Source organism: Hyperolius riggenbachi, chromosome 4, assembly GCF_040937935.1.
Source record: "Hyperolius riggenbachi isolate aHypRig1 chromosome 4, aHypRig1.pri, whole genome shotgun sequence".
Lineage (NCBI taxonomy): Eukaryota > Metazoa > Chordata > Amphibia > Anura > Hyperoliidae > Hyperolius > Hyperolius riggenbachi.
Genome location: NC_090649.1, coordinates 295819571 through 295833544, shown reverse-complemented (window position 1 = coordinate 295833544; position 13974 = coordinate 295819571). Strand labels below are relative to the sequence as shown.

Sequence of the window (13974 nt, the reverse complement as noted above, 5' to 3'; positions counted from 1 at the left end):
GTGTGGATGTAAGCCTCCACGTCCAGGAACCAGAAGTGGCTGAAGATCAGATCCGCTGTGATGGTCGTGACGTGGGTACAGGCCTTTAAGTGACAAGACAATGTATTCTGTACAGCACTGCAGAGGATGTTTTACTATATAAATACTAAGTAATTATTTGTACTAAGTAAAAATCTGTGCAGTGTATGGGGGAATCAATCCCTCACAGATCAGATCAGAGCGAGATTGATCTGTTTGCCACATTGGGCAAAAATCTATTCGTGTATGGCCTCCTTAAATTGACCTAGAGATGAAAATAACGCAAGATTTAATACTTACCCGGGGCTTCCTCCAGCCCCATTGCCGTTCAGTCTGAGTCCCGCGGTCTGCCGTTCAGCCGTGATCAGCCCCAGTAACAGAATTAGCCGCGTCAGTCATGGCCTTCTGCGCAGAAGACCCAGTTATGTTGTTATTTTCATCTCTGGTACACTATAAGGTGGACCTAAAGCAAGAGGTATATGGAGGGTGCCATATTCATTTCCCTTTAAACAATACCAGGTGCCTGGCCATCCTGCAGCTCATTCTGGCATCAGTAGTGTCTGAATCACACACCTGAAACAAGCATGCAGCTAATTTTGTCAGAAACATTTGATGTGCATGCTTATTAAGGGTCTGTGGCTTAAAGTATAAGAGGTTGAGGATCAGCAGAGCTGCCAGGCAACTGGTATTGTTTAAAATTGAATAAATATGCCAGCCTCCATATCCCTCTCATTCAGGTTCCCTTGAAGTCGGACTGGATTAGCTGCATGCTTGTTTCAGGAGTCTGATTAAGACACTACTGCAGCCAAAGAGATCAACAGGACTGCCAGGCAATAATATGATAAATAACAATAAATATGGCAGTCTCCATTTCCCTCTCAGTTCAGGAATACTTTAAGTCTGCTTGTGGCCATCTTAAACTTTCCAGACGCCAATCAGTATTTGCATGCAACTTCATTAAAATGAAATGTGATTGCTGATGTAGGGCTGTGGACTTTGCATTCTACCACTACACTGCATTCCTAAAAATGGCATACATTTACTTTTATCTTTTTATGCAACAGCTGTGTTTTTTTGTTGTTTCTATAGGATGAGTTGAAGATATGGATGCTAATGCAGGACATTCTTACAAGACTGCAGAGGTATTACTGATGTTCACTTTGTACCACTGTTACTGGAAAAAAAAAGTACTGTATAAGAGTTACTCCAGTTAATTAGTATATTATATTTATTGTTATACTGAAAATTCTTGTGAAGCATTAGTTCCATCAGGCTCCTTTATGTAACTGTAAATAGTTTGTAAAACAGGACTATCCTTGCTGACCACAAATCACCCTGCTGTATGCTCACACAGTAAGGATCAGTAACACCCACTGGCATCATTGTTTGGGTGCCCCAGGCTGCCTTCCTGACTGCATAGCTATCAGGAAAACAGAATGTATGTATACCTTCTTCAGCTGTCCCTACTTAGTTGCAATTTGCACAGATGTAGCCAACTGCGATCTTTTAAGTTCTGAGTCTGATGCACCAACTCAATTACCCACTCCTGGCATCATGGTAACGCATAACAGCAGTGACAAGGAGCAGAAGAGCTGCCACACTTAGAACTTGAAAGATTGTTGGTGGCTGCTTCTGAGTAAGGTGGTTGCAATCAGGGATGACCTTGGGAGGTAAGCAACATGCTTCACAAGAGCTCTGCAGGCCAAGGTGAGGCCACTGTAATGTGGGTGCTATGGGGGGGTTAAGAAACTGGGAAGACAATAACAGTGGTCACTACATGGCGGAGACACTAACTGGGATCACAAAAACAGCAGCAATATGTGGGGGAAGACACTGGCGACACTAAAACGGGGTAGTATGGGGAGGGAAATACCATGTTTTTTTTACCTATAAGGGGGTCACAGTAATTGAGGGAGCTATAAAAGGGGCACTATAAAGGCAGACAAATTAGGGCACTATCCTGGGTGCACTGTAAGGGGAAGCCCTATATGGGAAGGAGGAGGGGGGCATTATTACTGAGGACACTATGGTGGAAGAACAGCAATAGGGCACTATATCTGGCAGCACTTTAAAGTACAACTGAACTGAGGGTTATGGAGGCTGCCATATTCATTTCTGGCACTGACTGGGTGCTCTGCATATGTGTATGATGTCACTACGTCATGCAGAGAACATCATACGCATGCACAGCGTGCTCCCGGCCACTGGTGTGAGTGCCAGGGTGCGTGCAGCCCGGCCAGCTTCTTGCGCAGTAAAGCCCGACCTCTGCGACCCAGAAGAGGCTGCTGGGGGGCTTTTAGGTGAGCCGTGGGGGCAGAGAGGAGTACGGGGGGAGCGGTGGGCATCAGGAAAGGTGATAGTCTATATAATCTAGTAGAAAGTAAATCCAGGAGCAACACGCTGGCTGTTATAAACACACTTCTCATAAGCTTTAATCAACACAACTTCCAAAGGCACAAACAGCAATTAAAAAAAGCCCACATTGCAGGGCAAAACAACCATCGACCTCCTCCACACCTCTCTTACAATCTGCATTGTCGATAAGTGTTATAGATTTTAATTGCTGTTTTTGCCTTTGGAAGTTGTGTTGATTAAAGCTTATGAGAAGTGTGTTTATAACAGCCAGCGTGTTGCTCCTGGATTTACTTTCTACTTGAATATATGTATGAACTGTTGTCTCTCATCTGGATGTTGCACCGCAGGATAGTGAATGTATTCACAAGCTATTGTTATTTTTAATTACTGGCTTACAGGCATAATATTGGTGTGCACTCACTTTTTTTTTTTTTTTTGATTTGCACAGGTGATAGTATATGCCTGCTCCCCCCATTTCTCTAGCTATATGCCTGCTCCCCCCATTTCTCTAGCTATATGCCTGCTCCCCCCATTCATTTCTCTAGCTATATGCCTGCTCCCCCGATTTCTCTAGCTATATGCCTGCTCCCCCCATTTCTCTAGCTATATGCCTGCTCCCCCCATTTCTCTAGCTATATGCCTGCTCCTCCCATTTCTCTAGCTATATGCCTGCTCCCCCCATTTATCTAGCTATATGCTTGCTCCTCCCATTTCTCTAGCTATATGCCTGCTCCCCCCATTTCTCTAGCTATATGCCTGCTCCCCCCATTTCTCTAGCTATATGCCTGCTCCCCCCATTTCTCTAGCTATATGCCTGCTCCTCCCATTTCTCTAGCTATATGCCTGCTCCCCCCATTTCTCTAGCTATATGCCTGCTCCCCCCATTTCTCTAGCTATATGCCTGCTCCCCCCATTTCTCTAGCTATATGCCTGCTCCCCCCATTTCTCTAGCTATATGCCTGCTCCCCCCATTTCTCTAGCTATATGCCTGCTCCCCCCATTTCTCTAGCTATATGCCTGCTTCCCCCATTTCTCTAGCTATATGCCTGCTCCCCCCATTTCCTCCTCCCATTTCTCTAGCTATATGCCTGCTCCTCCCATTTCTCTAGCTATATGCCGCCTGCTCCCCCCATTTCTCTAGCTATATGCCTGCTCCCCCCATTTCTCTAGGAGGGAGGCTTATCAATCGAGCCTGATGATACTGCGCTCGATACCGGCGGGGAGAACAATGTCAAGAAACGAGCGGCTCGTTAGCCGCTTCCGCGGGGACGAGCGGCAATCGATCCGTGCGGAAGAGCGGTGACGCGGCGGCATCGAGCCGCTGGCTCGATACCGGCACAAGAACGTTCCGTGTATGCCCAGCATTAGTGTCAGGGGTGCAGCAGGACAGCCTGGCATTGTTTAAAAGGAAATAAATTTGACAGCCTCCATAGCCCTCACAGTTCAAGTGCGTTTTAATTGACAAAACTGTAACTGAAGAACATTTTAGTTGGGAACACTATTGATGTTACCCATTTCCACAGTACTAAATATGTTTTTATTGCTTTCTTTGCCCCCCAGTGAATACATTTATATTCATTTAATTCACATTGATAGTGTAACTGTAGCAAAAACTGAGAAGAGATTCCACCAAACAAAACCCATTGCAGAGACTCACGCTATTCAAAGCGAAAATGAAAATGTTTGGCTAAAGTTACACTTCTACGTGCTCTTTTCCACTAGCTGCGTTTCCAATTTGCGGATTGCAAGGCACCGTGATTAACATGTAAATCACAATGCTCTTTTTTCACTTGTGCACTTTGTTTCAAATTGGTTGATCCTCATCAATGCATGGCATGAATTAAAGGACAACTGAAGTGCGAAATATATGGAGGCTGCCATATTTATTTCCTTTTATACAATACCAGTTGCCTGGCAGTCCTGCTGGTCTATTAGGATGCAGTAGTGTCTAAATAATGTCAGAAACAAACATGCAGCTAATCTTTCAGATCTGACTATAATGTCAGAAACACCTGATCTTCTGCATGCTTGTCCAGGGTTTATGGCTAAAAGTATTAGAGGCAGAGAATTAGCAGGACAGCCAGGTAACTGGGATTGCTTAAAAGGAAATAAATATGGCAGCCTTCATATCGCTCTCACCTCAGCTGCCCATTTATGTGGCTCTATGGAGTAGGACTTGAAAAACCCACAGTTAAGGACTACCTAGCAAGCTCATGGTGAACCAGAACTCCTAGGAGTGTTTAGAGGCGCAAAAGACCAAAAAGCCTTCTTACTAAAATGTTAAGCAAAACAAAAGTTTGCCTTCTTAAAACAGCCCCTACCACACTAGGAGTTCTGGTTCACCATGACCTTGCTGGGTACTCTGTACCTCTGGGTGTTTCAAGGACTACTCCATAGAGCCACATGAATCCACGCCATGCACTGATGAGGATCAACCAATTCGAAACAGTCTATATGCATGTTGGATTATTGTGGCTCTGTACAAATAACATGCTGACACATCATTGCATTCCAGCGGATCTGGAGGTGTGGTTAGCTTACATGGACAAGAAAGGATGATTTGTATATTCAGCAGTGATGCATTGTGGGAGACATCATATACTCACTCCAACCTGAATTATTGCATATACCTTCTGTTTTAAGAAGGCAAACATTTTAGTAAGAGGGCTTTTTGGTCCTTTGTAGTCCCTTACACACTTCTAGGAGTTCTGGTTAACCATGAGCTTGCTGGGTAGTCTGTAACTCTGTAATGGAAAACATATACTTTCTGCATATACTTTTATTACTGAAAGGATGCTCTATTGGTCAGAAAAAAAATTCAGATGTATAGCACAAACAAACAATAAATTAACATTTCTTGTTAAAATGAAAGTGGTGCAAAAATGTTCTGCTTCTGAAGAGGCTAATGGAAAGGATATGTACTAAAACATGATTTTATTCTATCTAGGTTGCCTATCATTACTGTTGCATTAGTTGAAGGGAAAGCAGAGGCCGAAGGTGCTGAGTTATGTGTAGCATGTGATTTCAGGTACCTTCCACGTTTTCATCATTAAAGGTTCACTGAGATTTAAAAGGTTTTTTTGGGGTTTTTTTTGTTCTTTTTTTGCATAAAACTTTAGACGTACCTCCTATCTAGGGTTGGTTCAGCAAGTTCAAGCAAGTGATAAGGATATTCAAAACTCCTCTAGCCACTGTAAGGGCTGATTTACAATTCTGCACTGGGTGCAACGCAACTGGCCTTTGAATCGCACGGTACTGCATTGCTAGGTGATTCTCCCCGATGTGGTTGCGATCCTATGATCCATATATAATGAATGGAATCTCACTGTGTTGAGCAAAAAATGCATGCAACCATACGTCGCAATTCATTTGGATTTTCTAGTCTTCTGTTCTACTAGTTTAATTTCAGACTGCTGCATGCCAGTTTGTCGCCACGGTACTGATTAGGAGCCCTGTTGGTGGCTTATGTAAAATTCCACTGCTGCTTCCTGTTTGTACATCATGTGGAATACTGATTCGGCAGGGAAATTCAAGTAAAGCCCCAGTGGGAAATTTGTTTTTCGAATTTACTGCTGAGTATTTCTACTGGTACATGCATATGGCGCCCCCCCCCCCCCCCCCCCCCTTACCACTTAGGTAAAAGTAGAAGACCATCTGAGGGTACCCTTATTTAGGGTTCTGCAGAAATTGCAAGGGGTTGCAGGCAACAATAAAGGCCCTGGCAAGGGGCTACATATATATAATTAGTATAGTGGTAGCCTTCTGGTGACCATACACGATTTAACCAAATCGATCCATTTTCCTTTTTTTTCTATACAATTTAACAATTGTATAGGAAAATTGAATTGTGGCATGAATTTGTGCTGCAGCTATGTGTAAATAAAGTTGTGTGCAAAGTAAGGTTTATTTTACATCTGCTCATAGTTTAGGTTTAACAAATGAAGATATTTTTATCATTTGGACTATTGCTTTGTAACAGTGTAATACATTTTTATGCGGAGATCTTTTAATGGTTACACTTGTGAAAATACAGTACTGAAGTATTCAAAATTCGAAATATTTTATTATAAAAAATACTGTTTATAATGTTTTTATTCTGCAGGTTGATGACAGAAGGAAGTGAAATACGATTTGTGCATAAACACATGGAACTGGTTCCAGATTGGGGAGGAGCAAATAGATTTACTCAGCTTATTGAGAGCAGACATGCCCTGAAGCTACTCAGTGGAGCGGTTAGACTTCATCCTGAATTGGCGTTAAACATAGGCCTGGCTGATGAGGTCTTATCTTGTGGTGCTGATGGTGCACTGGAGGAAGCACAAACATGGATATCATCATACACTAAAGGAGCAGCAGAGGTGACCAGAGCACTGAAGAAATTGATGGTCTCTGGAAGAGAATTGTTAATGGAAGATGCTTTGAGGGTTGAGAAAGATGTACTTGGATCATTGTGGGCTGGTGCTGCCCATTTACAAGCATTATTAGAAGCAAAAGAAACACATCAGAGAAAACATTCTTGAAAATAGAACTGTAACAGTCGGGTAACAGCCTAAACCATAAAATACTTGCACTCCTTGTGTTGCACGCTTTGCGTTTAATGTGTTTAATGCCAACTACAGTACATAATAATGCCTAAAAATAAATGATTGCATAAAACTGAATAAAACCACATATTAAACAAACAACTTTTGTTAAAAGCAACTTAGTTTGAATAGTTTTAACCTAAACTCCTTTGCTAACCACTTCTATCCTGACAGCTGCAACTTGAAACTTTTGCCTGAACATAATCTCTTTGTCTGATGAAACCCTTTAAAATTTTACTTCAGTTTCTTTTCGTTGTAAAAAAAAATATGGCCACGATCCCGAGGTTACGATGCTGCACCTCCGAGAGCACTGAGTGGAAGGGAAGGGGGCGGAGGAGAGCCAGTGAGAAGCCTCTGAGGGGCAGGTAAGGGGCATTACGCAGGAGTGCCTCTACTGCAAGGGATGCCCTTTCACCATTATCTACTGACAAGCTGCGGCACGGAGGGGACACAGAGGCCTGGCATTAGAAAGTGAACATGTCTCTGTGTCCCATTTTACACATTAATATCCACCTCGGGTACACTTTAAGGTAAGACCAACACTTTTTTTAAACACTATTTCACATACCTGGGCGCCTCCAGCATTGTTATGCTCTTCTCTGATTGAGTTGTAACTTGTTGTGAATTTCTTGGCATTTATGGTATATGTGTTCAAAAAATTTGGCAGTTCCTGATCATTTTTTTGTTTTGTTTTTTGGACTCTTTCTCTAAGCACTGTGTGCAACTGTCTGCAGGAATGCAATTTTTAGACTCCGTTTTCTCTTGTTTTCCTGGGCCTTGTGGCTTAAGTGCTTCTTTGATGGTTTAGGGAGATATTCTTCATAGAATTGTACCTCTTTCACCATGTTATTTATGACTACTTTCAACTGGTCTTTTTAAACTGTACCTCTATGGGTCCTGCACCATCAAGTACTGTCAATACTTCTTAGCTGATTAGTTATTACTAGTTGCATAGTTAGTTTAGTTGAAAAAAAAAGACATCTGTCTATCAAGTCCAAACAGAATAGTGTACTCTGTTATTCATTGCACTAGCCCTTTTGCTTAAAGAGACACTAATAAATAGAAACCCACATGGGGATAACTACCTCGGTAGGGGGCAGCCTCTGGATGCTAATAAGGCTTACCCGTCGTCCTCTCTCCCTCCATTCCAGCGCTAGCTCCTCTGAACCACAGCCAACAAGCCTGTTGGCTGTGGCGCAGGAGCACCTGCAATACAGTGGGTTGCAAAACTATTCTGCCCCCTTGAAGTTTTCCACATTTTGTCACATTACTGCCACAAACATGCATAAATTTTATTGGAATTCCACGTGAAAGACCAATACAAAGTGGTGTACATGTGAGAAGTGGAACGAAAATCATACATAATTCCAAACATTTTTTACAAATAAATAACTGCAAAGTGGGGTGTGCGTAATTATTCGGCCCCCTGAGTCAATACTTTGTAGAACCACCTTTTGCTGCAATTACAGCTGCCAGTCTTTTAGGGTATGTCTCTACCAGCTTTGCACATCTAGAGACTGAAATCCTTGCCCATTCTTCTTTGCAAAACAGCTCCAGCTCAGTCAGATTAGATGGACAGCGTTTGTGAACAGCAGTTTTCAGATCTTGCCACAGATTCTCAATTGGATTTAGATCTGGACTTTGACTGGGCCATTCTAACACATGGATATGTTTTGTTTTAAAGAGGAGCTGTTAGGTATAGGGTCTCAAAGACAAAAAAACACATATATCAGTAGCTAAATACTGGCTGTACTTACATTACATATGCATTTCACTGTCCACGTTTGGATTTCACAGAATTTTTATATAGTATATGCAGAGAATGATGCTCCTGACAGCTCATGGCAGGTTCCATGTTTGTCTGTCTTGTCTGAAGCCAATTGTGATGTCATATCCTCACTTACCCTGCTTCCTGATTAATTATACATTAGCCCTCCCAAGTCCCAGCCCTCAGACACTCCTACCAGTCTCTGGTCTTATGCTCGGTACACAAGATGCGTTTTCCCGCTCGATCCGCGGGTCAATCGGGATCGATTCGATTATTTCCAACATGTTAATTATGCCAAATCGACGGCAGGAACGATCGAAATCCGAATCGAGCATGTTGGAAATAATGTAATCGACCCGCGGATCGAGCGGGAAAACGCATCGTGTGAATTAGGCACTCAGCGGGGAGCGATCATGTCTGGGCTGCGTGCGATCTCGCTGTCAGTTGGGGTGGGGGGAGCTGTGCGAGCGATTGCGTTGTCAGTCACGGGGGGGGGGGGGGGGGGGGGTTGCGGATGATTGCGATGTCATTCAATTTGCGGGCGGTTGCGATGTCGGTCGTTTTGCTTGCGGTTGCGATGTCAGTCTTTTGCTTGCGATGTCAGGCGTTTTGCGAGCGATTGCGATGTCGGTCGTTTTGCTTGCGATATCAGTCGTTTTGCTTGCGATTGCAATGTTGGTCGTTTTGTTTGCGATTGCAAAGTCAGTCGCTTTGCGGCCGATTGCGAAGTCAGTCGTTTTGCTTGCGATTGCGATGTCGGTCGTTTTGCTTGCGATGTCGGTCGTTTTGCGAGCGATTGCGATGTCGGTCATTTTGCTGGCGATTGCAATGTCAGTCGTTTTGCTTGCGATTGCAATGTCGGTCGTTTTGCTTGCGATGTCGGTCGTTTTGCGAGCGATTGCGATGTCGGTCGTTTTGCTTGCGATTGCAATGTCGGTCGTTTTGCTTGTGATTGCAATGTCGGTCATTTTGCTTGCGATGTCGGTCGTTTTGCGAGCGATTGCGATGTCAGTCATTTTGCTTGCGATTGCAATGTCAGTCGTTTTGCTTGCGATTGCGAAGTCAGTCGTTTTGCTTGCGATTGCGATGTCGGTCGTTTTGCGGCCGATTGCGAAGTCAGTCGTTTTGCTTGCGATTGCAATGTCGGTCGTTTTGCTTGCGATGTCGGTCATTTTGCTTGCGATTGCGAAGTCAGTCGTTTTGCTTGCGATTGCGAAGTCAGTCGTTTTGCTTGTGATGTCGGTCGTTTTGCGAGCGATTGCGATGTCGGTCGTTTTGCTTGCGATTGCGATGTCAGTCATTTTGCTTGCGATTGCGAAGTCAGTCGTTTTGCTTGCGATGTCGGTCGTTTTGCTTGCGATTGCGATGTCGATTGTTTTGCTTGCGATTGCGATGTCGGTCGTTTTGCTTGCGATTGCAAAGTCAGTCGTTTTGCTTGCGATGTCAGTTGTTTTGCGAGCGATTGCGATGTTGGTTGTTTTGCTTGCGATTGCGATGTCAGTCGTTTTACTTGCGATTGCGAAGTCAGTCGTTTTGCTTGCGATTGCGATGTCGATCGTTTTACTTGCGATTGCGATGTCGATCGTTTTGCTTGCGATTGCGATGTTGGTCGTTTTGCTTGCGATTGCGATGTCAGTCGTTTTACTTGCGATTGCGAAGTCAGTCGTTTTGCTTGCGATGTCGGTCGTTTTGCTTGCGATTGCGATGTCGGTCGTTTTACTTGCGATTGCGATGCCGATCGTTTTGCTTGCGATTTCGGTCGTTTTGCTTGCGATTGCGATGTTGGTCGTTTTGCTTGCAATGTCGGTCGTTTTGCTTGTGATTGCGATGTTGGTCGTTTTGCTTGCAATGTCGGTCGTTTTGCTTGCGATTGCGATGTCGGTCGTTTTGCTTGCGATGTCGGTCGTTTTGCTTGCAATTGCGATGTCAGTCGTTTTGCTTGCGATTGCGATGTCGGTCGTTTTGCTTGCGATGCCGGTCGTTTTGCGAGCGATTGTGATGTCTGTCGTTTTGCTTGCGATTGCGATGTCAGTCGTTTTGCTTGCGATTGCGATGTCAGTCGTTTTGCTTGCGATTGCGATGTCAGTCGTTTTGCTTGCGATTGCGAAGTCAGTCGTTTTGCTTGCGGTTGCGATGTCGGTCGTTTTGCTTGCGATGTCGGTCGTTTTGCGAGCGATTGCGATGTCGGTCGTTTTGCTTGCGATTGCGATGTCAGTCGTTTTGCTTGAGATTGCGAAGTCAGTTGTTTTGCTTGCGATGTCGGTCGTTTTGCGAGCGATTGCGATGTCGGTCGTTTTGCTTGCGATTGCAATGTCGGTCGTTTTGCTTGTGATTGCAATGTCGGTCATTTTGCTTGCGATGTCGGTCGTTTTGCGAGCGATTGCGATGTCAGTCATTTTGCTTGCGATTGCAATGTCAGTCGTTTTGCTTGCGATTGCGAAGTCAGTCGTTTTGCTTGCGATTGCGATGTCGGTCGTTTTGCGGCCGATTGCGAAGTCAGTCGTTTTGCTTGCGATTGCAATGTCGGTCGTTTTGCTTGCGATGTCGGTCGTTTTGCTTGCGATTGCGAAGTAAATCGTTTTGCTTGCGATTGCGAAGTCAGTCGTTTTGCTTGCGATGTCGGTCGTTTTGCGAGCGATTGCGATGTCGGTCGTTTTGCTTGCGATTGCGATGTCAGTCATTTTGCTTGCGATTGCGAAGTCAGTCGTTTTGCTTGCGATGTCGGTCGTTTTGCTTGCGATTGCGATGTCGATTGTTTTGCTTGCGATTGCGATGTCGGTCGTTTTGCTTGCGATTGCGAAGTCAGTCGTTTTGCTTGCGATGTCAGTTGTTTTGCGAGCGATTGCGATGTCGGTCGTTTTGCTTGCGATTGCAATGTCGGTCGTTTTGCTTGCGATGCCGGTCGTTTTGCGAGCGATTGTGATGTCGGTCGTTTTGCTTGCGATTGCGATGTCAGTCGTTTTGCTTGCGATTGCGATGTCAGTCGTTTTGCTTGCGATTGCGATGTCAGTCGTTTTGCTTGCGATTGCGAAGTCAGTCGTTTTGCTTGCGGTTGCGATGTCGGTCGTTTTGCTTGCGATGTCGGTCGTTTTGCGAGCGATTGCGATGTCGGTCGTTTTGCTTACGATTGCGATGTCAGTCGTTTTGCTTGAGATTGCGAAGTCAGTTGTTTTGCTTGCGATTGCGATGTCGGTCGTTTTGCTTGCGATGTCGGTTGTTTTGCTTGCGATGTCGGTGGTTTTGCGAGCGATTGCGATGACGGTCTTTGGGGGGGTGCCGCCGATCGCGGGTGTCACTCGCGGGGGGGGGGAGGGGGGAGCCGCCGATCGCGGGTGTCACTCGCGGGGGGGGGGGGGTTGTGCCGCCGTGGGTCAATCGGGATCGATTCGATTATTTCCAACATGTTAATTATGCCAAATCGACGGCAGGAACGATCGAAATCCGAATCGAGCATGTTGGAAATAATCTAATCGACCCGCGAATCGAGCGGGAAAACGCATCGTGTGCATTAGGCACTCAGCGGGGAGCGATCATGTCTGGGTTGCGTGCGATCTCGCTGTCAGTTGGGGTGGGAGGAGCTGTGCGAGCGATTGCGTTGTCAGTCGCAGGGGGGGTTTGCGGATGATTGCGATGTCATTCAATTTGCGGGCGGTTGCGATGTCGGGCGTTTTGCGAGCGATTGCGATGTCGGTCGTTTTGCTTGCGATGTCAGTCATTTTGCTTGCGATTGCAATGTTGGTCGTTTTGTTTGCGATTGCAAAGTCAGTCGTTTTGCTTGTGATTGCGATGTCGGTCATTTTGCTTGCGATTGCGATGTCGGTTGTTTTGCTTGCGATTGCAATGTCGGTCGTTTTGCTTGCGATTGCAATGTCGGTCGTTTTGCTTGCGATGTCGGTCGTTTTGCGAGCGATTGCGATGTCGGTCGTTTTGCTTGCGATTGCAATGTTGGTCGTTTTGCTTGCGATTGCAATGTCGGTCGTTTTGCTTGCGATGTCAGGCGTTTTGCGAGCGATTGCAATGTCGGTCGTTTTGCTTGCGATTGCAATGTCGGTCGTTTTGCTTGCGATGTCAGGCGTTTTGCGAGTGATTGCGATGTCGGTCGTTTTGCTTGCGATTGCAAAGTCAGTCGTTTTGCTTGCGATTGCGATGTCAGTCGTTTTGCTTGCGATTGCGATGTCAGTAGTTTTGCTTGCGATGTTGGTCGTTTTGCGAGCGATTGCGATTTCAGTCGTTTTGCTTGCGATTGTGAAGTCAGTCGTTTTGCTTGCGATTGCGATGTTGGTCGTTTTGCTTGCGATGTCGGTCGTTTTGCTTGCGATTGCAATGTCGGTCGTTTTGCTTGTGATTGCAATGTCGGTCATTTTGCTTGCGATGTCGGTCGTTTTGCGAGCGATTGCGATGTCAGTCATTTTGCTTGCGATTGCAATGTCAGTCGTTTTGCTTGCGATTGCGAAGTCAGTCGTTTTGCTTGCGATTGCGATGTCGGTCGTTTTGCGGCCGATTGCGAAGTCAGTCGTTTTGCTTGCGATTGCAATGTCGGTCGTTTTGCTTGCGATGTCGGTCGTTTTGCTTGCGATTGCGAAGTCAGTCGTTTTGCTTGCGATTGCGAAGTCAGTCGTTTTGCTTGCGATGTCGGTCGTTTTGCGAGCGATTGCGATGTCGGTCGTTTTGCTTGCGATTGCGATGTCAGTCATTTTGCTTGCGATTGCGAAGTCAGTCGTTTTGCTTGCGATGTCGGTCGTTTTGCTTGCGATTGCGATGTCGATTGTTTTGCTTGCGATTGCGATGTCGGTCGTTTTGCTTGCGATTGCAAAGTCAGTCGTTTTGCTTGCGATGTCAGTTGTTTTGCGAGCGATTGCGATGTCGGTCGTTTTGCTTGCGATTGCGATGTCAGTCGTTTTACTTGCGATTGCGAAGTCAGTCGTTTTGCTTGCGATTGCGATGTCGATCGTTTTACTTGCGATTGCGATGTCGATCGTTTTGCTTGCGATTGCGATGTCGGTCGTTTTGCTTGCGATTGCGATGTCAGTCGTTTTACTTGCGATTGCGAAGTCAGTCGTTTTGCTTGCGATTTCGGTCGTTTTGCTTGCGATTGCGATGTTGGTCGTTTTGCTTGCGATGTTGGTCGTTTTGCTTGCAATGTCGGTCGTTTTGCTTGCGATTGCGATGTCGGTCGTTTTGCTTGCGATGTCGGTCGTTTTGCTTGCAATTGCGATGTCAGTCGTTTTGCTTGCGATTGCAATGTCGGTC

At 45.4% G+C, this 13974-nt stretch overlaps 1 protein-coding gene across 6 annotated transcripts in view; it reads left to right on the top strand.

Moving 5' to 3' along the window:
• LOC137503873 (ethylmalonyl-CoA decarboxylase-like) overlaps nucleotides 1–7058 on the top strand; it is a 37742-nt gene extending 30684 nt beyond the window's left edge. For all 6 annotated transcript variants that reach the window (XM_068231490.1, XM_068231489.1, XM_068231486.1 and 3 more), the window contains 3 exons: nucleotides 1108–1160; nucleotides 5321–5401; nucleotides 6476–7058. In XM_068231490.1, the coding sequence (XP_068087591.1) occupies nucleotides 1108–1160; nucleotides 5321–5401; nucleotides 6476–6893 (552 nt within the window). In that variant the 3' untranslated portion in view covers nucleotides 6894–7058. The remainder of the gene's footprint in view (nucleotides 1–1107; nucleotides 1161–5320; nucleotides 5402–6475) is intronic.
• The last annotated feature ends 6916 nt before the right edge of the window (nucleotides 7059–13974 follow it).